Source organism: Panicum virgatum, chromosome 9N (genome assembly GCF_016808335.1).
Source record: "Panicum virgatum strain AP13 chromosome 9N, P.virgatum_v5, whole genome shotgun sequence".
NCBI lineage: Eukaryota > Viridiplantae > Streptophyta > Magnoliopsida > Poales > Poaceae > Panicum > Panicum virgatum.
Genome location: NC_053153.1, coordinates 22,429,286 through 22,454,039, shown reverse-complemented (window position 1 = coordinate 22,454,039; position 24,754 = coordinate 22,429,286). Strand labels below are relative to the sequence as shown.

Genomic DNA, 24,754 nt, shown 5'->3' with positions numbered 1-24,754 from the left:
ATCGTTTATAGAGTAGTTAAACAACAAATTTAACTACACAAGGCATCATAATCAACAGCACAAAAGAAGTTGACTAACTTCATAAACAAGTGGGGGTGGATTCCTATAGCAATTAATTCCATGTTTGCTAATAAATAAGTAACTCAAATAACAAACAGTAATAAAAGTAGCAAAAATTACCCTAAATAGAACATGAACAGATTAAGCTACTTAAGCTACCCTATAAAAAAATCATGCTAAGACATGTAGCCATTTAATCACAAAAATTCATTCATTCAGATAACCTCTAGATCAAGCTTGAATTATCCAGGTTAAACTATAGCAAAGTAGAAGCTCAAAATTTAACAGAAGGTTGACACAGAAAAGAACTAGCTACTGTGAATTTTTCATAATTTCATCTACACATAAATAATTCTGAGAAAATAAACAAAACAGACATCAATTTATCAAGATTAAATTTTAGATCCTGTTCTAGTCATGAACTGAGGCTCAAACTTCCTGGACAAGCTAAGCTACTCAAAAAGAACATGCAGAAATAAATTCATGATTTATTATGAACAGAAACTATTTACCATAATTAAAGTCTACTAAACAAGGATTAAATATAATAAATAGCTACACCAAAGAACTGATCATGAAATTTTTATAGAAAAACAAGTGTTACAAGATTAAACTACCATAAAAGTTTCACTGCAAGACATGGCTTTATACAGTAGTTAAGAAAAAGATGAAAACAATTAATATTTAAGCACTAGTAACACAAATCAAATTCTACAGCAAAAACTTGCAACTAAAGCCTAACATATTATGGTTCTACTGCATAGATCTCTTCAAGAGGATTCCAAAACATCAAGATTTGCTATTTTACGAATTTTCTACGAATTGATATTGAATTTCAAAGATCACAGCAAACTATTACAAACAAGTCCCTGCTGGCACTATTCATATGAGTCACTGTCTATTCACAAAACCCCCCGAAGTTTCTGGAATTCTAAACCCGGGGTCCCTGGGCCGGGTCAGAGGGGGAGCGCGGGTTTGACCGGCGGTTTCCCGGCGAGGGGCTCACCGGCGGCGAGGGTAGAGGGGTGTGGGAGCTTCATGGGTTCAAGGCGCACCACTGGGTGGTCTTGGGGTGCGGGGAGGGGCTCGGAGGCGGCGGCTCGACGGAGCAGGGCGGGTCGGCGGCGGAGGCGACCGACGGCGAGGGTGCTCCGGTGAGGGTTGGGCAAGGGGAAGTAGCCTGGGAGTTGCGCGAGGACGAGGCGCGGCTAATGGTGGGGGCTATTGGGGTGGAGCGGGTCTGGGGTGGCGGCTCCGCGGCGGGGTGAGCTCGCCGGGGTTCGGGGTGGTGCGGTGGCGGCGTTCCGAGGCGTGGGAGCGAGGAGAGAGCAAAGGAGCGCACGAAATCGAATTCTGGGGTATGTGTAGTGCTCGGGCGCTCGCTAGAAGAGGGCGGCGTGCTCTGCAGCGGGCGTTCCACGGCGGCGACGCGGTGGCGGCCGCCTGGGCGGCTCTGGAAGCGGCGGGGCGCGTGGCTCGGCCGGGAAGGCTCCAGCGCGAGGCAACAGGAGGGGGAGGAGCTCCGGGGCGACGCGTGGGTGACAGCGCGAGGCGAAGTAATGGCCGGGATGGCCGGGAAGGCGCTCCACGGCGTCGGCGGGTGGCGCTGTCGGTGGACGGCGGCGAGAAACAGAGCAGGGGGGTGGAGGTGGAAGAAAAGGGCGATTTTGCAATTTCAAAAAATTCCAGGGACTAATCTGTAAACCAGCGATAACTTTTAAACCAAAGCTCAAATGGAAAAGTGCCCAACATGAAAGTTGTTTAACTTTTCAAGATCTACAACTTTGATGTTGTGCAAAAATTTATTTGACCAAAGATTCAAGATCTAAAATTAAAAACATTGAAGGGATTTTGAATTCTAGGAATTTTGTCTTTTTCAAAGCAAATTCACTTCAAACATAGACTTAAAAGCAAAGTTTGCTGCCATGCAATAAATGCACTGATATTTTGCAAAAACACCCTCCACAAAAGTTATAATAAAAAATAACTATATAAAGGACCTTGCATAAAATCATAATTACACATATAACCTTTCATAATTACAAAAAGATCCTTTTTAAGCAATTCAAGCACATGATGCATAGCAAATATACGCAGACTCCTTTTTAATTACTGTGCAGACACCCAGGGTGTTACACACCCGACCCGAATTTTTCACCGGGCTGAAATCATGGCCCGGACCCGCCCGCCGTGTTCCTCGGGCCGGGTCGGGTCGGGTTTTTTTCGGGCGGGTCGGTCCGGGTTCTTCGGGTCGGGCGGCCCATGCCCAGGTCTAAGTATAATAGGATGTTAGGAATGGATGTGACAAAAATGCACGAGGAATGTCAGCACTTACATTATTTTTTTAACATTTTGTTGCTAATTCTGTCATAAAAATTGTTCATATGGCAATATAAAACCAAATAAAAAGATAAGAAATCTTAGTGGGTTGCGGAAGGCCAAGATATGAGCTTTCATTCAGATCCAATGGTTGAAATAAAATGATGATGTGGCTTCACCACAAGTAAGAGAAATATCTATTAATGACTCTTAGTGGGTTGCACTTATATAAGATATATAGATTACTAAGCTATTCTAGGCACCACAACTACTAACCATACATAGTTCTTGCCAATGGTCATTCACTTGTCCATAAACCTATCAAATGTAGTTATTAGTCACTTAATTTTATTTGTCGACGAGTTCTACTACGTTGCACCGAAGGAGGACAGTTCCACTACGTTCTGATCACAAGAGTTTATATCATCATCTCATATTAAAAAAGGCGACGGTTTCGGTCCAAAGTCCAAACCGCGACTGCCGTGTTCTACCCCGAGTGAAATACCGCGACCGGGCGGTGATCCGACCCGGCCTCACCGAACGAACACCGTGTCCTCCCCTGCCTGATCCCGTGCTCCGACGCTTCGTATAATAAATAAATATAAATCCGGAGGAAATCGCTCCCCACAAAACACAGCCCTGGAAAATCGACGACCTAAATTCCAGAGAGAGGAAAAAGAAAAATCCCAATCCCCGCCGCCGCGAGATCGCCGGGCGCCGCCATGTCCACTCCAGCCGCCGCCTACTTCGCCGCCGCCGCGCGCAAGCAGTACTTCTGCTACCAATGCAACCGCACCGTCCTCATCGCGGCCTCCGCCGCCGCCGCCGGGGAGCTCTCCTGCCCCGACTGCCACGGCGACTTCCTCGAGGAGGTCACCGTCCCGGCCCCCACCTTCATCCCGCTCCCCTTCCCCTTCCCCTTCGCCTCCACCACGATCCCCGCCGCCAGCACCGCCCCAGCCCCAGCTGCCGGCTCCGGCGGGTCCCCTTCCCTCTCGTCCTCGTCCTCTTCCGCCGCGACCTCGCCGTCCCAGACCAACGACATCTCCTCCATCCTCAACACCTTCCTCGGACTCGGCGAACAATCCGGCCGGGTCGGCGGCGGCGTGCGCTCCGCCGCCGGCACGGCGACCCCCGAGAACGAGCCCGAGCCCTTCGACCCGGTCACGTTCTTCCAGAGCTACCTCCATAACCTCATGGAGGGAGGGGCCAACATCCAGGTCCTCCTCGACGACGCCAGCCTAAGCCTCGGCCCGGGCCTCGGCCTTGGCCGCGTCGGCGGGGCAAGCTTCGGGGACTACTTCGTTGGCCCGGGCCTTGAGCAACTCATCGAGCAGCTCGCCGAGAACGACCCTAACCGCTATGGCACACCGCCAGCAGCCAAGTCGGCCCTCTCCGCTCTCCCCGATGTCGTCGTGACTCACGCAATGGTTGCCGCGGCAGAGGGCGCTGAGTGTGCCGTGTGCAAGGATGATTTCTCTCCTGGGGAGGTAGCCAAGCAGATGCCCTGCAAGCACATCTACCATGCTGACTGCATCGTGCCCTGGCTGGAGCTTCACAACTCATGCCCAATATGTCGTTTTGAGCTCCCCACTGATGATCCTGATTATGAGGGGCGGAAGGCCTCTATTCCGCAGCCGCCTGTTGGAATTGCTGCGGTTGCATCTGGGAGCACTACTGCTGCTGATGAAAGGATGGAGGAGAGGGAGGAGAATGCTAGGGTGGTTGAGAGGAGGTTCAATGTGTCGCTGCCGTGGCCGTTCAGTGGATTGGGAGGGCAAACATCGCAGCAGGATGGGAACAATGGGGGCAGCGGTAGCAACTCTCAGGGCAGTGGATCGCAAGATGGTGGCGCGCCCAGCAGCAAGAATTAAGCAAAAATCAACCTGGAGGTATTTGCATAGTCAAACACTGCTACCTTTTCTGGCTATAGTTTTTCAAAGTGGATTGTAATGTAACCTTTTTAGAACTATTTATTCTCACATCAAAGTCCAAATTTTTTTGTTCTAAATTTTTTCAATCGAACTACTGCTTTCTTCTTAACCATAGTGGAAGGAAGGAAATACCCCAATTTAGTGAGAATGTGGTAAAATGATATTCTCTATCCTAAAATAGCATCAAACTTGTGGAAGTCTTTAGAAACATGGATAAAGCAGGAAATGGTGAAGCAATAGTACATTAATTGTTCATATCCAGTTTTTAAGTGTACCTTTCATATCCAGTATATTAATTGTTCAAACTAAGCTTTTTAATCTCATTTTTCGGTCAAATAAGATGCCGGAAGAATGGAGGAGAAGTATATTAGTACCTATCTTCAAAAACAAGGGCGATGTTCAAAGTTGTACTAACTACCGTGGGATTAAGCTGATGAGCCATACGATGAAGCTTTGGGAGAGGGTTATCGAGCATCGCCTAAGAAGAGTGACAAGTGTGACCCAAAACCAATTTAGATTCATGCCTGGAAGGTCAACCATGGAGGCGATTTTCTTAATACGACAATTGATGGAGAGATATAGGGAGCAGAAGAAGAACTTGCACATGGTCTTCATTGACCTTGAGAAGGCATATGACAAAGTACCGAGAAATGTCATGTAGTGGGCCTTGGAGAAACACAAAGTCCCAACTAAGTACATTACCCTCATTAAGGATATGTACAAGGATGCGACGACGTTTGTCCGGACATGTGATGGCAACACCACTGACTTTCCTATTAACATAGGCCTACACCAGGGGTCAGCATTGAGCCCTTATTTATTTGCTTTAGTGATGGATGAGATCACAAGGGATATATAAGGTGAGATCCCTTGGTGTATGCTCTTTGCTGATGATGTGGTGCTAGTTGACGAGAGTAGGGCAGGGGTTAATAGGAAGTTAGAGCTATGGAGACACACGTTAGAGTCGAAAGAGTTCAGACTTAGTAGGACCAAAACCGAGTACATGATGTGCGATTTCAGCGCGACTAGGCATGAGGGGGGAGACATTAGTCTAGATGGGCAAGTGGTGGTCCAGAAGGATACTTTTCGGTATTTAGGATCGGTGCTACAAAAGGATGGCGACATTGATGAAGATGTTAGGCATAGAATTTCAGCTGGCTGGTTGAAATGGCGGCAAGCTTCTGGCATCCTTTGTGACAAGAGGGTGCCACAAAAGCTAAAAGGCAAATTCTATAGGACAACAATTCGTCCGGCGATGTTATACGGTGCTGAATGTTGGCCTACAAAAAGGCGACATGTCCAGCAACTGAGTGTAGCATAGATGCGGATGTTGTGGTGGTTTTGCGGGCACACAAGGAGGGATAGAGTCCGGAACGAAGTTTTTCGGGATAGGGTCGGGGTGGCACCAATTGAGGAGAAACTTACCCAGCATCGACTGAGATAGTTTGGACATGTCCAACGAAGGCCTCCTGAGGCGCCGGCAAAGTTCAGCTAGGCGCTAGGCGCTCTCTAGGCGATGACCCCTAGCCTAGCGCCTAGGCTAGCCTAGGCCAGCCTAGGCGTTTCTAGGTGTTTTGCTAGGCGTTTTGCCATTTTACTAAATAACATATATATATATATTATATACAGCAGAAAATGCTGAATAAATAAGTTATATAGAAGCATATACTGCTGAATGTATATAGAAGAGAGAGTAGTAGACATACCTGGGTGGCTTAAATAGGAAGTTGATACTTATCTGAATACCAGCCATCTCCCATCCATTCCAGGAACACACCAAAGGAGAGTAGCAGCAGCTAGTAATTGCAAATTTGAATCACAGACAAGTGGACAGGAAAGCATTACAAGTGCACAACACAATGCATAAATAAAGGTCTTGTTCAGACACCGCATAGTTCTCACAAAAGGAAAAAAAACAGTCACACACACCAGCAGTTCACAAGTTCAAGACAGAGACACATACTGACATACCAATATACCATTTCACTTTCTGCTGCATCACTTTCTGTTGTAGGTGCATGTGCACCAGCTGCTGCATCACTTTCTGTTGTCGACATCCTAAATCAAGCTGACATTGCAATCACATTTAGAATTACATTTACAAACTCCTAGAACAACAAAGCAAGATGATTTAGGAATAATCTGATCTAATGGTCAAACTTGACAGTGCACTGTGATACAAAAACAAAAAGAATCAGTTCTGTACAAGCTAAACTAAATCAGCATGCCTGAACTCATGAATCATCATGACTTCCAGTAAATCAGCATGCTACATGACTCAACTAAATCAGCTGAACTGCAATTTCAACTTAAATCACACACACACACAGTAATACCATTCAGATTCAGTCACACAGTCATTCAGATTCAGTCACAGCCATCAATATACAGAAGCAGAGGAGGGGAGCACAGCAATAGGGGAGGGGAGCAGAGCAACCGATGGGGGAGGGGACTCACCTTGCCACTTGGGGCTACCACTGGGGGAGGAGGGAGGGGAGCAGGAGCAGCCGTCGGGGAGGGGTGCGGGAGGCGTGGAGGAGCTCCAGGCGGCGGCGGGAGGGATGCACCGGCGGTGAGGCGGGGAGGAGCTCCTGGCGGAGGATGAGGAAGGCGTGGACGAGCTCGACCGGTGGTGACGACGGCCTTCGAGCTTCGAGGTAGGGTCGCAGGCAAGTGAGCAGCCGTCCGAGCCCGCGGCTTCCTTTCCGCGCACGCGCGGCCTCCTCCCTGTCTTATTCTTCCTGCGCGGGGCTTCTTTTCCCGCGCTTGAAGGCGTCTGCGCGCGCGCCCACCGCGGGAGCGAAAACTTTCGCGCGACCGGCCACGACGACCGCCTCCGCGCTCGCCTAGGGCGCCTCCGCGCGCCGAATCGCCGCCTCCGCGCCGCCTGGAGTCGCCTAGGCACCGCGCTCGCCTAGACCTCCGCCTTCCCCCTAAGCCAGGCGGACAGGCATCGACTAGCGCCTAGTCGCGCCTAGGCGCGCCTAAGGCGTCGCCTAGCGGAACTCTGGGCGCCGGTGCGTAATGGGGTTCTTGAGCGGGTCGATAATGTAAAGAGGGGTAGAGGTAGACCTAAACTGACGTGGGATGGGTCGGTTAAGAGAGATCTAAAGAATTGGAATATTTCTAAAGAGATAGCTTTGGATAGGAGCGCTTGGAGACTAGCTATCAATGTGCATGAACCTTGAACTTATTTCTTTCGGGTTTCATCTCTAGCCTACCCCAACTTGCTTGGGAAAAAAAGCTTGTTGTTGTTGTTTGATGTAGTGCCTAGTAACCTTCCAGTGTCATACAGAAACAGCAGCCTATGCTTTTTCACTGTTCAGAGTTGCAATAAGTCCATGTCGTGCAGAAACAGTGGTTTATGTTTGTCCATTGTTCAGACTCCTAATAAGTTTCTTTTTCTTAAAAAAAAGAACTCAATACTTGGACTATGTTTCCAGTGAGAAAGCAAGTTTGTACCCATGGAGGTTGTCGGTTCAATTGAAACCCCTTCTCAAGAAATCCCCTGATTCCTATTGTAAACGAAGTGGTGCAACAGTAGATGGTATTAATGACCCTTAATGCACTAATTGCCATAGAGGTCTTGGTTAATTTCTTTGTGCTTATGATCCTGATCCTACAATTGTACATATTAAATGGTACATTGTTAATATTTTGCTGAATATTCACTTACATTGTTCAATCACATGATTAGGGATCAATTCTGTATTTGAAGCAGAGGAAAATTCAGGAATCTAACACAATCTATGCTTCCAACTGTCTCATGTAAACTACATTACATCAATATGTGATGTGTCTCTTCCTATAAAGGCCCTCTATTTTCTCATAGGAAAAGCCTTTTTGATTACACACAATAACTTCAGATGGTACATCTTGCATAACTGTAGAGATCAGTTGTCCATTTAGGAAGACATTGATTTGTGGACGAATAAGCTCGCCATCATCATCATTGCATTTTTTTCTATTGGCTACATTATTTAACTTCTAGACCAAAATAACTCTACAATAGTAAGTGTTGTTTTGTACATTTGGCATGCTCTTCTGGTAATCATACGGCTATATAGCTAACTTCCTTTTGTAGTTATTTAGCCCTCCTGTGGGGTTTGGTAGATTCTAGATTCTACATCCAGTTTTTCCATTCTATCTCTTAGCATGATTTCTGGAATGTTTCAAGATCCGAGTATCATTTCTAGTATACAGAAGACTAGGAGGACCAACAAAACCAGCATATTAAAAACTGCCCCCCTTTTTCTCAGAAAGGGTAACCGAATAATAATATAAGTTTTTGCATGTGATTTGTTTGCACGACATGGTTTATGCAGATGTCTTTCTCAGTTTAGGTCTTATTCACAATTGGCTACCTACATGGTTCCCGTGGATTCTATCAATTATGGCGACTATGATCAGCCATTTTGGTTTACTTCTTTCATAATTAGTTAATTATACAATATATTGAAGGTATAAATGATGGATTATTGAAGTGCTCAGCTGTCCATACTTTTCTTTGTGTCCTTCCTCAACTCTGGTAAAAAATGTCAATTCATAACATCGGATTGGATGCATGGGTGCATTGCAACAAAAACATTCATACCACTGTATTGCTCCTTGGAGTGCATCTCTGTTTTTTCTAATTGAATCCTGGGGTGCTTCTAGTTTATTTTGTATTGGTTTTTAGTTTGCCCTTTTTTTATTGCCTGATGGTTGATTCAGAAATAAGATCAATCAGCAGAACCATTTAGCTTGGAGTAGCTTTGTTCAGCATTTTTATAATCACTTAACCACCTTGCACACATTTATTCAATCACATACCATATGATTTTTCCTTTTTTTTTGTCATTAGTGTGTATCTAATGAAAACAGAGGTTTATACACATAATCCTTAACACTAGTTAGAAGGTCACGTCTTTGGCAGCGAAATTCATAGTTTTCTTGGGCAGTTGGGGCACATGATATTGTAAAATTGAAAGTGTGGAGAAGCTGGTATTTTCTGGAGGACAGTGATGTGAACACGTGATGGAATACTAATGCTAGAATAGACATTATTTAAAGAATCACATGCTCTAATGAAGTTTCTAAACTGTCTCGGGAACATGCTAGATCTTTCTGTGTATATAAGATTGTACTCTTTAGTCTTTATCAGGCATGCATATGGTTCAATTTCAACCTATTGGATCTTCTTGTTTTCCTTACAAGCAACACCTTTGTTTGCTTGTGCCATGACTCACGTTGCCTCTTTTCTTCTTCGCACCTCAAAGTACCATTTCTGCTTTTGTGGTTTCTTTTTCTCTAACATCTGATTTTGTGGTTTCTCCAACAAGTAACAACATATTCTTCTATCTTGTTGCAGGTTCACCTCTTGGCGATCCATTCAAAAGTCTGCAGTGTTGCCGTGACTATACCCACAGACATGAAAGAACCAAGGGAATTTACTGTCTGTCTGTTATGTAACAATCCGTTCGTTCTAGTTTGTGTCCTCGGTGTTCGTTAGGTCATATGTACACAAGGCGCAAAAACTGCCCCCCGCAGCAGAATTTGCGTTTTGAGAACTTTTATGTGCAGATTTGTTGATTGGTCCCGCTTCATTAAACGGTGAATACCAGATCTATCTTAACCCGTGGGAGTGGGAATGTGGCAAAAATAACGTGCGATGGAGAGCAAAGTCGCCAGGTATGCCATGCCTGGCGTGCGACCTGTATGTGTTCTTGCGTGCTTGTATGGTTGCAGATCTGTATGTAGGCCCTCCACTGCATCTGCCATTCTGCGTGCTATGGACGGCTGCGCCTGCGCATTGTGAGTGGGTTCCTTGCCTTCTTGTGGTCTCTGGTGCACATTGAATTGCAATGTTCCATCTGAATTCTGGAATCAATGTGAGATCAAGGACGGTAGCTGATGTTTAGCAAGTGCAGAGCTGGCGCACGTCGGATCTGTCCCGGTCCCACGCACAAACGAACTATTAAGTACTGCTGATGATCTATAAGAAAAGCACTGCTGGTTGTTGGCTGGCAAGCCAAACGGAGTCAATTCAGACTTCACTACTGTCTCGAATGCCAAGTGATGCATGTACTGTACAACTTTTTTTTTCCCCTGCAAGATTGCAATCCAAACAAGAGCAGCCGCCAGGCCGCTCCAAGCCCAAAAATAGAACCGACCCGGCGGCTCCGCGATCGGTTCAAAACGCGCGCCCGCTGCAGAGCGGCGCGAGCGCGCGAATCGGATCGCGCCCCCCGCTCACTCCATTTCCCTCGCCTCCCGATCGCGAGAAGAGCCGAAGAGGGGCAGCAGCCAGGGCCAAGGCGAGGTGAGGTATCCCTTCCCCCTATTCAACTAATTTCGAGCCTGCGATTTCTATATGTGTTTGGCTGCTTCAGTTGGGCGTGCATCGCATCCCCACGCCTTTCCTTCCAGACCGCTCATGCAGTCTGCCTCTAAGATGATTCCTGCTGTATGTTAGAAGAACTACAAGCGTGGTAGCAGCAACCCCTATGGCTTGGGCTCAGGAGCAGCGAATTGAAGAACGTTTTGGTCGGTTTTTGTGCTTCGATGAGGATTCGGAAAGGTACCACATTACCTGCTTTGGATATTTCGCGAAAATGACCGTACATGCAAAAGGTTTAGAGATTCACAGAGTAATTGTATTGTAAATGCGATTTCACCAAATGGTATATTACCATATCATTGGATTTTTTTTTCTGGATCCTTCTAACAGTGAGGATATATCACTGGATGAGTTGGAGGAGGAACTCGAAGAGCACAAGGATTATGATGTGAGTCATGGGCCACTGATGTTTCTCATTCTCCATTTTATGTGACTACTGATTTGCATGTAGTTTGATATTGTTTCCATGTATGTCAGATAACTGCATAGTTAGCATTTTAATTAATATACTGGATCATGCAATACTAATTATTCATCCGTACTCTTGGTCTTAGTTTACCATTTTTCACGTTTTAGGATCCATTTTGGACTTAAATGCGAAAAATTCACACCTTCATAATGATGTTCGGCATTTGGAAAAGATGAATAAAGTACTCTGCACTTGGCTTATAATATAAATTGGACTTTGATCTATCTACCCTTTGGCTTACACCCAACCCAAATATACCTCACCCAAATTCTTAGAAGCTTGAGTTCTCTTTCCTCATATGCAGTCATATTAAAGGCTGATATGATGTTCTCTGTTGTCTCCAGGTACTAATAACTATTTTAAGGAATGGTGAAAAACAACGTGGCATGGCGACATTGGTTGAGGGCAACCTAGGCCATATTGAAGAAACTCTGATTCAAGTATGAGTTGCTGAAAGCTTTAGCTATGCAACCGTTAATGTATTGTTAAAACTACAATATAAATTGCAGCACATCTTCTCTTTTCACAAGCTATGGCTATCATATTATTTTATGGTATTGCTAACTTTTTTTTTTAATGGGATCCACTTCGGTGGATGTATACTTTCCTTTCTTTAAATAGATTCCCCGCAAATCAAAAAAATAATAATTACATCAAGGAAACTTAGGCCACATATCATTACCAACTATATATGATATCCAGTTTTTATTTGAGCAGAGCATAACAAAACTATGTTTTGTTTCTTAGCTATCATTACTATTTTATTTGTTCTTGGATAAAAAAGTTGTTCTGAATCTTAATTAGCTTGGATGTTTTTGTCGGACACTTGGCTTCCCAATTTATTACTGTATCATGTTGTTTAACTGCGGGTAGAACCCCGGGTAGGAATGGTGTAGGCATCTTAATTGATAGGAGCCTTAAGGATGGAGTCGTAGAGGTTAGAAGGCAAGGCGACCGGATTATCCTAATCCGGTTGGTAGTTGGAGATTCGGTTTTGAATGTGATCGGTGCCTATGCCCCTCAGGTAGGCCTTAGTGAGAGCACCAAGATGCAGTTCTGGGAAGATCTAGATAGCATAGTTAGTACCGTGCCTACCAGCGAGAAACTCTTCATAGGAGGAGATCTCAACGGCCATGTTGGTGCGACTAATGTAGGGTTCGAGCGAGTGCACGGGGGTTTTGGGTATGGTAGCAGGAGTCAAGAGGGGGAGGATGTGTTGAACTTCGCGTTAGCCTACGACTTGTTGATAGCAAATACCGTGTTTAAGAAAAGAGAATCCCATCTTGTGACGTTTCGTAGTGGACAACACTCGAGCCAGATCGACTTTATCCTTGCTAGGAGGGAGGATAGACGTGATTGGTTAGATTGTAAGGTGGTACCTGGGGAGTGTGTTGTCCCTCAACACAAGCTTGTGGTGGCAGACTTTCGTCTTCGGGTACGTGTCCACTGGGACAAACGTGCCAAGATTGCGAGAACAAAGTGGTGGAAGCTTAGAGGGGAAGCGGCACAAGCGTTTAAGGAAAGGATGCTAGGTGAGGGGCTTTGGGAAGAAGGAGAAGACGCAGATGACATGTGGCTAAAGATGGCAACATGTGTTCGGAAGGTGGCCTCAGAGATGTTTGGCGTGAGTAGGGGAGTTAAACAGGAGGGGAAAGACACTTAGTGGTGGAACGACGAGGTGCAAAGGGCTATTAAGGAGAAGAAGGAGTGTTTCAAGCGCCTCCACCTTGACAAGAGTACAGCCAACATCGAGGGCTATAAATTAGCGAAGAGGGTTGCAAAGCGAGCTGTGAGTGTAGCAAAGGGTAAGGCAGCGGCTAGGCACGAAAGAAGGGGAGAATGACATTTATAGGATGGCTAGGATCCGCGAGCGGAAGACAAGGGACATCAACCAAATCAAATGCATTAAGGATGGGACAGATCGACTGCTAGTGAAGGATGAGGAGATCATGGATAGATGGAGAGAGTACTTCGACAAGTTGTTTAATGAGGAGAGTGAGGGCCCTACTCTTTAGATGACTCTTTTGACGATACCAACAGACGTTTTGTGAGGAGAATTCAGGAGGTAGAGATCGGGGAGGCTTTGAAGAGGATGAAGGGAGGTAAAGCGATGGGCCCTGATGGTATCCCCATTGAGGTGTGGAGATGCCTAGGAGATAGAGCAATAGTATGGTTAACTAAGCTTTTTAATCTCATTTTTTGGTCAAACAAGATGCCGGAAGAATGAAGGAGAAGTATATTAGTACCTATCTTCAAAAACAAGGGCGATGTTCAAAGTAGTACTAACTACCGTGGGATTTGTTAGCAGCTCAATTTTCACTCTCATTGAGCTGAGAGGATGACACTCAAGTTGGGGAAGTTTTCTGGGTTTTTTCTTCATTCACACTCACAATGCCATGCCTTCCAACGGGAGGGGTGGCTACGCTTTTATACAAGGGCTGCAGGGCAGCCAAAACACACACCAAGGACTAGTCTAAGATGCTGTCCTCTAGGTCCTAATTATTGTCCTCTAGATGCTGTCCTCTAGATGCTAAAGCTAGTCTAAGATGCCAATGTGCTGCAGCTGCAGCAACCACCACGCAGCAAGGACCATGCAAGGTCTGAGATGCTGGTCAAAAGAAGAACTGAAACCTGTCCTAGGTGGAGACCCACAAAGACCGAGATGACATAGACTTATTCCTCTGCAGCTTGCTGCCGCTCTCCGCCTCCTCTGCAGCCTGAGCACGCCTGATGGCGTCCGCAGCCTCTCCCTTGCTGCCGAGGATCATCACCCACATGAAGCGGGAGAGGTCGTCGACGAGCAGCAGGAAGTAGCGTCGTCCTCCCGGTGTGACCGGTGTCACCGGGCCACACAAGTCCCCGTGTACGAGCTCGAGCCGCTCCTTGGCTCGGAAGCTCGCCTGCTGGGGGAAGGAGTGCCGCCTCTGCTTCGTCAGCACGCAGACGTCGCAGAGCTGCTCCACGTGGTCGAGGCACGGGAGGCCTCGCACCATCTCCTTGGCGCCGAGCCGCTTCAGGGCCTCAAAGTGGAGGTGCCCAAAGCGCTCGTGCCACTGCCATGCCTCGTCGTCCCTGCGAGCTGCAAGACAAAGAGGCTGGGCCACCCCGACATGGAGGATGTAGAGGCGGTTCTTCCCTCGAACCACCCTGGCGAGAAGCTGGCGACGGTGGTCCCAGATGCGGAGGACCCCGCTGTCGATCACCACGCGGGAGCCGCTCTCATCGAGCTGCCCAAGGCTGATGATGGAGTTCCGCAGCGCCGGGATGTAGTAGACTCCGGTGAGCATCCGGTGCTCTCCGGACTTGGCAGTGAAGATCACGGAGCCCACGCCCTTGATCTCCACGGCGGAGGAGTCCCCGAACCTGACGGAGCCACCTACGTCGACGTCCAGGTCGGAGAAGAACTCCCGCCGCCCGGTCATGTGGTGCGTGGCGCCGGAGTCGAGGTACCAGCCATCGACCCTGTCGTCGTCGGAGCCGTTGCCGAGGAGAACTCGGGCACGCGGCTCGTCGAGGTGGAGTAGAGCGGTGACAGGCGGTGCCGCCGGCTGCGGCTCCATGTCCCCGTGGAGTAGGAACAGAGCCGGCTCGTCATCCGGCTGGGCCTCCGCGACGTGGGCTTGGCCCCTACGCCTCCGCTGCGGGCAGTCCCTGGCCCAGTGGCCGGGCCTGCCACAGTTGTGGCAGGCGTCGTCTCGTGCCGCCTTGGGCCTGTCAGCGGCGCCGCCCTGAGCATCTCCGCGGGCGCCACCCTCGGCGCGCCCTCGTGCCCCGGCTTGGGCACCTCCGCGCCCCTTTCGCGGCTTGCCGCGCTTGCGGCCACCAGTCGAGGAAGAGGGCTCCCCCCTCCTCCTGTCACCGCGCCGAGCCTCCCACTGCTCCTGAGTGAGGTGGAGCTTCCCACCGATGGAGATGCCTCCCGAGGGAGGCTGTGGCTCGTCGCTATCGACGACCTTGAGGCGACCTATCGCCTCCTCGATCGTCATGGTGGAGAGGTCTAGCAGAGACTCGATCGAGCGAGCGGTCTGCCTGTACCTCTCGGGGACGCAGCGGAAGAGCTTCTCGACGGCTCTCTCCTCGTCGTAGGTGTCGTCGCCGAACTGCACCACCTTCTGCAGTAGAGTGTTGAGACGGAGGGCGAAGTCATCAACATCCTCACCTGGCTTGAAGGCCAGGTTCTCCCACTCCTTGCGAAGTGCCTGGAGAGTGGTCTTGCGGGCGCGGTCGCTGCCGATACGTGCCGCAGCGATGGAGTCCCAGGCCTCCTTGGCAGTTCGCTTCTTGGAAAGCGTGAACTGCATCTCGGGCGGGGCTGCTGCGATGAGAGCATCCAGCGCCCGTCGATCCTCATCGTAGTCGACGTCGCCGTACCGGACTGCCTCCCACATATGCCGCGCCTGGAGCTTCACCTCCATGACTGCGGCCCACTCGACGTAGTTGGTCTTGGTGAGGGTGGGCCACCCACCACCGGGACCGACGTCCCTGACCACTGCCTGGAGGCCGTGGTAGCCGGGGGCGCCGCCGCGCGCACCCCAGCCAGGAGCGCCGCCGCCGCCCTGCGCGCCGCCGCCAAGGACGCGGACGCCGCCAGGGGCGCCGCCTCCGCCGCCGGGCACGCGGGCCCCTGGACCGTCGCCGGGCGCGCCGCCATCTAGGCCGCCGCCGGGCGCGCCGCCATCTAGGCCGCCGCCGGGCGCGCGGGCCCCTGGCCCGCCGCCGGGCGCGCGGGCCCCTGGACCGCCGCCGGGCGCGCGGGCCCCTGGACCGCCGCCGGGCGCGCGGGCCCCTGGACCGCCGCCGGGCGCGCCGCCGTCCAGGCCGCCGCCGCCGGGGTGGACTGCTGCCCACCGCGCGGTCCGCTCCCGCGCTCTCTCCCTCTCCAACTCCTCAAGGTCCTCGTCGGCGGTGGCGTCGCCGGCGATGGAGCCGCTGAGGCTGCCGCGCAAGGTCTCAACCTCGACCTCCGCCGCACGCGCTGCATCCTCCGCCGCCTCTGCTTCCACCTCCGCCCTGGCCGCCGCCAGCTCCGCTGCAGCCAGCCTGGCCGCCCTCGCCGCTGCTGCAGCGGCTTGTGCCGTCGCTCGCCTGCGCTCCTCTGCCGCGGCGAGCTCGGCATCTCGCTGACACCGTGCGCTCGAGGCGACCGAGCGCTGAGACGGTGCGTCGGACATGGCGCGCCTCCAGGTGGCTGCTGTGTGGAGAAGACGCAGCCTCAGACGAGCTGCCGCTCGTCTGCTCGGGTGAGGAAGGTGGAGTAGAGGGTGCAGCAGGTGCTGCTGCGCTAACTGCCGCTGCTGCTGCGCTAGCTGCTGCTGTGCTAGCTGCTGCTTGGGAGGGAGAAGTGCAGGAGATGTCTAACCTACAGGAAAGTACGGCTCGGATACCAGATGTTAGCAGCTCAATTTTCACTCTCATTGAGCTGAGAGGATGACACTCAAGTTGGGGAAGTTTTCTGGGTTTTTCTTCATTCACACTCACAATGCCATGCCTTCCAACGGGAGGGGTGGCCACGCTTTTATACAAGGGCTGCAGGGCAGCCAAAACACACACCAAGGACTAGTCTAAGATGCTGTCCTCTAGGTCCTAATTATTGTCCTCTAGATGCTGTCCTCTAGATGCTAAAGCTAGTCTAAGATGCCAATGTGCTGCAGCTGCAGCAACCACCACGCAGCAAGGACCATGCAAGGTCTGAGATGCTGGTCAAAAGAAGAACTGAAACCTGTCCTAGGTGGAGACCCACAAAGACCGAGATGACATAGACTTATTCCTTCAGGATTAAGCTGATGAGCCATATGATGAAACTTTGGGAGAGGGTTATCGAGCATCGCCTAAGAAGAGTGACAAGTGTGACCCAAAATCAATTTGGGTTCATGCCTGGAAGGTCAACCATGGAGGTGATTTTCTTAATACGACAATTGATGGAGAGATATTGGGACCAGAAGAAGGATTTGCACATGGTCTTCATTGACCTTGAGAAGGCATATGACAAAGTACCGAGAAATGTCATGTGGTGGGCCTTGGAGAAGCACAAAGTCCCAACTAAGTACATTACCCTCATTAAGGATGTATACAAAGATGCGACAATGTTTGTCCGGACATGTGATGGCAACACCACTGATTTTCCTATTAACATAGGCGTACACCAGGGGTCAGCATTGAACCCTTATTTATTTGCTTTAGTGATGGATGAGGTCACAAGGGATATACAAGGTGAGATCCCTTGGTGTATGCTCTTTGCTGATGATGTGGTGCTAGTTGACGAGAGTAGGGCAGGGGTTAATAGGAAGTTAGAGCTATGGAGACGCACGTTAGAGTCGAAATGGTTCAGACTTAGTAGGACCAAGACCGAATACATGATGTGCGATTTCAGCGCGACTAGGCATGAGGGGGGAGACGTTAGTCTAGATGGGCAAGTGGTGGTCCAGAAAGATACTTTTCGGTATTTAGGATCGGTGCTATAAAAGGATGACGACATTGATGAAGATGTTAGGCATAGAATTTTAGCTGGCTGGTTGAATTGGCGGCAAGCTTCTGGCATCCTTTGTGACAAGAGGGTGCCACAAAAGCTAAAAGGCAAATTCTATAGGACAGCAATTCGTCCGGCGATGTTATACGGTGCTGAATGTTGGCCTACAAAAAGGCGACATGTCCAGCAACTGAGTGTAGCAGAGATGCGGATGTTGCGGCGGTTTTGCGGGCACACAAGGAGGGATAGAGTCCGGAACGAAGTTATTCGGGATAGGGTCGAGGTGGCACCAATTGAGGAGAAACTTACCCAGCATCGGCTAAGATGGTTTGGACATGTCCAACGAATGCCTCCTGAGGCGCCGGTGCGTAATGGGGTTCTTGAGCGGGTCGATAATGTAAAGAGGGGTAGAGGTAGACCTAAACTGACGTGGGATGAGTCGGTTAAGAGAGACCTTAAGGATTGGAATATCTCTAAAGAGATAGCTTTGGATAGGAGCGTTTGGAGACCAGCTATCAATGTGCCTGAACCTTGAACTTATTTCTTTCGGGTTTTATCTCTAGCCTACCCCAACTTGCTTGGGAAAAAAGGCTATGTTGTTGTTGTTGTTGTTGTTGTTTAACTGCTAAATACAAGGAACTATCAAATATACAAGGACCTTGTATAAGTCAAAATCAGAAGCACTCAAGTTTTTTATGTTTTATGCAATTGTCCCTTAGGGACAAAGGCATAGAGCTTTGTTATCCCTGGTTCAAGTGCTTCAGATGGCATATTCTGAATTTCTGATTCCTTTTTTTTTCATATCAAAAACAGTATTTGATTGGTACCTTATAATCTCGACCTTTGCACTATAACTTATTTACAGGTAAGTTCATCCAATAGCTTTGTACGGAATATGAAATAGCTCTGTATCTTTTTCATAGCCAGCCCTGTTATGTTCTAAATCATATTGACCTCGTGCTCTGCTATTTTACATTATATGTGGAAACATTACATCTAGCACCTGGGTCTTAAAGATTGCTTGTTTTATATCCTCAGGATTATATTGAAGACAACGACAAACTTGCTCTGTTGCATGATCAGATTCATGAATGTGACATTATTTTGTCACAAATAGGATCACTTCTTAGTGGCTTCCAGGTAGGCGAAGTACAATACTGTGTGGATATACAGAACATGGGCATATTTGTAACTGTAAATATGCATAAGTGTTTCATTTTTCTTCAAAGATCATGTGGCGACCATGTTGTGTTTGCCTATGATATTTGACAGATCTTCCATATTCTCTTATATTGGGGTTTCACTCCCTCTGAACCTGATAACTTGGCCTTTACATGGTCATACAGGATTGACATTTTTGTATACAATCTCCTTCATAGCATTGCAGTAATCTTATGATTCCATTGACTTCTGGGCCAGAATATAAGAAATCACCTACCCAAGGTTGTCAAAGTTTTTGTGACATTTTGTAAACCAAACCACTATGTTTTTTCCAACCAAGAGCAAAAATCAAATTACTAATTGACTCAGAATGTAATGTTACTTTACAAGTTGCTTGTAAGGTTTCTATTTTACTAAATTTGCAAAGAGATGTTCCTTTGCAGCTTCTGCTCAAAGTAGGTTTTGATTATAATCAAATCACTGAAATTAATTTTAATGTTTTTTTTGTCAAGCACTCAGAAGATCTGCATATCTTTGTATTAAGAAAAAAGTTTTAATGGTTCACTTGTCAGGCCCATATAGGTTCAATAAGCTGGGAAATTAGAAGCCTCCAGGTGAAATCCTTGGATATAAGTGCTCAACTGAAGAACCGCAAGGTTAGGACAAGCCTGCAAATCATAATTATACATAAAACATTTACTGTACTTTCACACATTAGCCTACAAGTAACATGAATTGTTTACAGAAATTTGATTGATCCTTCCACTTAGAATACCTTTATACTGTAGCATATGGGGTACTCGTTTTAGCCTTTATCACTAATCATTAAATGTTCTCACATGAAAGCTTAAACATGTACAGTTGGTGGAGACAAAGCTTGCTGCATTTGTTGAAGAGATAATTGCTCCTCCTGGTTTAGTAGATATTCTTGTTAATGGAGAGGTAAGTGTCCTACAAAAAACTTAGATATTTCATGCTATAGTTTTGCGTTATGACTGTTTACTTCCTGTTTTGTCTTCCACGCTGCAAATCGTCACAGTTTTAGCAGCCATGACTTGCTATTCTGGTTTCTTTTGTATAGTTCATATGACTTGCTATTCCAGTTTATTTTTGCAGGTAAATGATGGTTATGCCAGAAGTCTGGAGATTTTGAGCAAAAAGTTGAAATTTGTTCAAGTCAACCCACTGATTAATGCATCAAAAGCTTTGAATGATATTACGCAAGAACTGGAAAGGCTTCGACAAAAAGCACTATCCAAGGTTACCTCATCTGGGCCATTCACCATTTCTCGTTCTAATAAACTATATGTTTATTTCCTCTTAATTTCTACATATGTTACTAATGTAGATTAATATGTGCTGTGGAGTGATGTTTCATGCCCATCTTTCCCTGCATTTACCATTTCAGGTTTCCAGCCACATTATCGAGATTTTCTTTGCTATGAGAAAGCCTGGAACTAATATACAGATATTGCAACAAAATTTGCTTCAGAAACATAGGTACATGCAGTGCAAAACTAATTTCATTTAGATGAACTAATTGTTTTCCCTCTCTGAGCAACAATTATCTCCTAAGGTGTTAACTTCTAATGCACATGGTCAAATGGAGAATCTTATGCATACTCTTCTCATCATTCGATATTCTCATGTCTGCTACGCTGATGATATATATTTTGACGCATAACTGTGCTCGTTTTATCTTCCCCTTTTCCCTACAAAAATTATACTGCTGCTCCTATAAACATTTAATGCATTTTTTGAGTCAATTTCATGCTCAGTAAGTTGGTAATGCTTCAAATTTTAATTTAGGTAGATAGTATAGAAACTATTCTGAATTATTGTATTATTATTATTAAAAGGACGTACCCAGTGCCGTAGGCTCCCGCACTGTGCGGGGTCTGGGGGAGGTTATTAGCGGGAGGTCTTTCTCATACACCGTGCAATGTGTAGAGGCCACCGCTCGAACCTGTGACCTCTCGGTTCACAGGCGGCAAGCACTACCACTTGCACCAGGCCGCCCTTTTTTGTATTATTATTATTATTATTGTTGTTGTTGTTGTTGTTGTTGTTGTTGTTGTTGTTGTTGTTTGGGTGGTGGTGGGTGGTGAGAACAATGTGACTAGTGAATTCTGAATTTAGACTACGGAAGACTGTTCTTTCTGGCTTGATTGCATCTACCATCTAGTACATATCCTACATCATACTCCCTCCATCCAACTATCCAAGGCCCATTTATTCATGACCCAAAGACCAAGGAAGAATTAACAGGGAAAGAGAGCTATTTGCTTCCTCCTCATTTGACACGATCTGGCTTAATCCCGTCATTACTGAGTCCGGCGGCCAGGATCGGCTGTGCACCGCTATGCACACGGGGAGCAGTATATGGAGAGGGTCGGGAGCATTGGATCACCGAGGAAGGGAACCCGAGGCGCGTGTGGGAGGGAGTTACTGCGTGAGCGGTGAACGAAGCGTCGCCCGGCGCGTCCCTTGGAGCAAAAACGGGAATAGGCCTTGCATAGATGGATTTTTCAGAATTTCCTAATGGGCCTTGGATAGTTGGATGGAGGAAATATATGTTAGTCGTATGGTTTCATTAACAGTAGTTAAATTGAAATGGTGTACTACGTTTCGTTGTTTATTTTCAAAGTCATGCCGCTGTTATCTATGCAGTAAAATGCAGATTACTTTCTGTTCAATTACTTCATGAGATAGTTGTTAGTTTGTTACTTACGTTTCTCAGGTATCTCGTTGTGTTTCTTAAAGAGCATGGTTCCGAGACATATGGTGATTTATGTGCATCGTATGTTGATACAATGAACAAGGTAAATCTATATGATGCTCTTGTCAGTTTTTCCATGACTAAATCTGTATGAACTGTTGATGAGTCTGAACAGGGGTTTCATGTGTGTCTAGTGTCATTCTTGTGGGGTTGGGTAGTGTTGAGAGGTATAAGCCTCAGAGCCTCAGTGGCTGAAAGTGATTTGACTAGATGGAGGCAGGATGAGCCTTTGGGTCTGTCTTTTGGATTTGGTGATTGGACTGACAATACAAAAACGTTCTACATTTGGGTATTGGTTTGCTTCATCAAAACTGCAGCTAGACTTGCTTTCAAAATATTGCAGCTTGTCCATGACTCTAAGAGTACGAATTATAATTCCTTTTATCTGGCATCAAGCTCTGACCTCCTTCCACTTACTGCACTTCAGCTTTTGCACCTTCTTTTTTTTCTCCTATGGTGTTGATGGAACATTAGAACTGTCATCTCTGGACATCTGAAGCACATTGCTACCTAACCTACTAATATGGTGATGCCCACTGGCAACTGACTTCAATGTGACTGTCCTTTTGCATAGCCATCCAAACTCACAGTGTCATCAAACATACTAATACATCATTGTGCAGTCAGTAGTGTGCATGCTACCTATTGGTGATTTGGTTCTTAAATTATAGGTATCCATGGATTTTCCATTCATGAAGAAAGCTTATGAATTCAGAATATGGTAGAACACCACCTCTTTTAGTAAACAAAAAACTTGGCTGTGCATCTGCTTTTATGGTGCCCATAGTCATTGTGACCTGTTGCTATCAAGATAAGTTGTAATGCCAGATAGTTATGTTCATTGAGACTGTGAATTAGTTTGTTCTTACCGTCTCTTCTTTGCAAACAGGTACTGAGTACATATTTTCGTGTGTATGTAGAAGCACTAGAGAGGCAGAAGCTAGATATTGGTGCATCCATTGATTTTAGTGGACATGATACTATCACTGATATTATAGCAAGGGGAAGGGAGCATTTGAGAGATCACCGTTTCATGTTTTCATTGGGTGAACGTGCAAATATTTTGAAGGTACATTATTGAGTTCAGTTTAAAGAGGGTGTTTTTACTCTTTGAACATTCTTTTAGTGTTCAGAGCAACATCATGGCAACATTAATTTCAAATCTAAAATTTTGCACCAACATTCGGCAAAGACTGCTTCCGTAAGGATTGTTCTATCTATAATCTCGTTTACCTTACTTTTCAGGAGATCGATCAACCTGGCTTGGTTCCTCAAGTCAACTCTCGCAAATATCCATATGAAGTTATTTACAGGAGCATTCAGAAGCTTCTGATGGACACCGCTAGCTCTGAGTATCCATCGATTCTATCTAAACTACTGTACCATCAGTGAGTATGCTAATATTTCTAATACTTTCCATGTTTTACTTTTCAGGTATCTTTTCGTTGAAGCATTCTTTGGAGACGAGTCACTACTTTATCAAGTTTTTGAAGGTACATTCTTCTGTCGTTTTATGATTCATTTGCTTTCCCTCCACTGTCTCCAGGAAATGTTAACAATTAATATGCATCCTTTACCTTTTGGAAGAATAGATTGGACAAACTATAACTGATGTCATATAAGTGTTAGAGTATATTGGGATATCTCCAGATATGGTAGATTAGGATTGTGTATCCCGACTTGCCTTATCTCTAAGGGAGGCTTCTTGCCCCCCCTAAGCAATGTACTCCTATATAATCCGCCCATGAGGCTCAGCAATACAATCATCCATTACACCAATTCCATCTCTCTACAATAAGCCTAGTGTTTGTATCTTAACTATGCAACCTTGTTCTGTTTTGCATTTGCCTTGGCTTCCAAGTTAAAGGGCCTTGGCTACTTTTGCTTTATGCACTTTAGTGGTTGAGCTGCTGCCTATATAAGCACAACTAACCCCTCTCTATTGTAACCGTGAATTCTACTTCAATTCAATCAAGCGGCCTCTGGTCAAGCTGACCTCTGGCCTTTACCCAAATGTGTGTGTTTTCTGGGCATCAATTGGTATCAAGAGCCTAGGGTTTTAGTGCTTTTCCCACCGGCGCCGCCACCACTATGTCCACCTCCAGCTCCAGGCGCGCCAGGAAGGCTGGCGAGGACGCCGCCGCCGCGCAAGCGCGCAGGGAGCGCCTTGAGGCCGTTGAGGCAACTGCGGCTCAGGCGGTGCAGGCAGCCAAGGATGCGGCCGCGGCCAAGACCGCGGCGGAAGCCGTTGCAGCGCTGCGCGAGGAGGAGAAGGAGCACGATGGTGACGAGGACGCGGAGGGCTCCATCACGCCGAAGGATCGCCGCCGCCGCGGATCGTCGTCTCCACCACGGCGTCGCGGGCGTTCTCCGGTCATGCAGGTCTACCGTGAGATCGGGACCGGGTGGCCGATGCTCAGGCGCTCCAACTACTACGAATGGAGCCTCCTCATGAATGTGAAGCTCTAGGTGCGTTTCCTCTGGGACGCCATCACCTGCGACGGCATCGCCTACGAGCAAGATCGTCGCGCACTGGAGGCACTCTGCGCCACCGTGCCGCCGGAGATCGGCGCCACCATCGCCAACAAGGCCACCGCCAAGCTCGCCTGGGAGCCGATTGAGGCCAGGCGTGTTGGGAGCGACCGCGTGCGACGCGCCGCGCTCCAGCGCCTCTGCGGCGAGTGGGAAGGTCTCGCCTTTCGCCCCAACAAGCAAGTTGAAGACTTTGCCGTCCGCCTCACCAATCTGATGGAGCAGATGGTGCGCAACGGCGACACCGATCTTGATGAGGGACGCGCCGTGGAGAAATTTCTCCGGTGCATGCCTAAGAGGTACGAGCAATTGGTCTTCTTGATCGAGACCCTTCTCGACCTCCAGGATCTCTCCATCGACGATGTCGCCGGGCGATTCAAGGTGGTGGAGGACCGGGACCGCACGTCGGAGGAGCAGGGCAAGCTGCTGTACTCCGAGCAGCGGTGCGCCGGCAGCAAGAAGGGGGACAACGCCGGCACGACCAAGGACGGCAAGGAGCGACGTCGTCGACCCTGTGGCGGAAGGAAGAACAAGCCCAAGGGAGATCGCGAGGCCGGTGCTGGCGACTCCGGCGGTGGGCGCGGGGAGAAAGGAGGTGACGCCGGCGGCGATCGCAGGGCGAACCGCGATGACACCTGCCACAACTGCAACCGCG

General features: G+C 47.8%; 2 protein-coding genes across 9 annotated transcripts in view; both read left to right on the top strand.

Annotated features, from left to right (window-relative positions):
* Nucleotides 1-3,000: 3,000 nt before the first annotated feature.
* Nucleotides 3,001-9,954, top strand: LOC120688091 (E3 ubiquitin-protein ligase RING1-like). Its single transcript, XM_039970251.1, has 2 exons — nucleotides 3,001-4,271; nucleotides 9,664-9,954. The coding sequence occupies exon 1, from the start codon at nucleotides 3,102-3,104 to the stop codon at nucleotides 4,251-4,253; it is 1,152 nt and encodes a 383-aa protein (XP_039826185.1). The 5' UTR covers nucleotides 3,001-3,101; the 3' UTR covers nucleotides 4,254-4,271; nucleotides 9,664-9,954.
* A 251-nt stretch (nucleotides 9,955-10,205) lies between these two features.
* Nucleotides 10,206-24,754, top strand: part of LOC120688089 (vacuolar protein sorting-associated protein 52 A-like) — a 28,938-nt gene continuing 14,389 nt past the window's right edge. For 6 of the 8 annotated variants that reach the window (XM_039970243.1, XM_039970242.1, XM_039970246.1 and 3 more), the window contains exons 1-13: nucleotides 10,206-10,614; nucleotides 10,768-10,872; nucleotides 11,023-11,080; nucleotides 11,506-11,601; nucleotides 18,666-18,767; nucleotides 19,361-19,444; nucleotides 19,650-19,730; nucleotides 19,905-20,048; nucleotides 20,197-20,288; nucleotides 21,529-21,610; nucleotides 22,457-22,636; nucleotides 22,813-22,919; nucleotides 23,002-23,060. In XM_039970243.1, the coding sequence (XP_039826177.1) occupies nucleotides 10,283-10,614; nucleotides 10,768-10,872; nucleotides 11,023-11,080; nucleotides 11,506-11,601; nucleotides 18,666-18,767; nucleotides 19,361-19,444; nucleotides 19,650-19,730; nucleotides 19,905-20,048; nucleotides 20,197-20,288; nucleotides 21,529-21,610; nucleotides 22,457-22,636; nucleotides 22,813-22,919; nucleotides 23,002-23,060 (1,522 nt within the window). In that variant the 5' untranslated portion in view covers nucleotides 10,206-10,282. Of the gene's footprint in view, nucleotides 10,620-10,767; nucleotides 10,873-11,022; nucleotides 11,081-11,505; nucleotides 11,602-18,665; nucleotides 18,768-19,360; nucleotides 19,445-19,649; nucleotides 19,731-19,904; nucleotides 20,049-20,196; nucleotides 20,289-21,528; nucleotides 21,611-22,456; nucleotides 22,637-22,812; nucleotides 22,920-23,001; nucleotides 23,061-24,754 lie in introns of all 8 variants that reach the window. The other 2 variants (XM_039970244.1, XM_039970248.1) reach the window with 2 other exon arrangements.

What these genes read in the sequence shown, in the direction of transcription:
- LOC120688091 (XM_039970251.1), top strand. Translation starts at nt 3,102, where the DNA reads ATGTCCACTCCAGCCGCCGCCTACTTCGCCGCCGCCGCGCGCAAGCAG.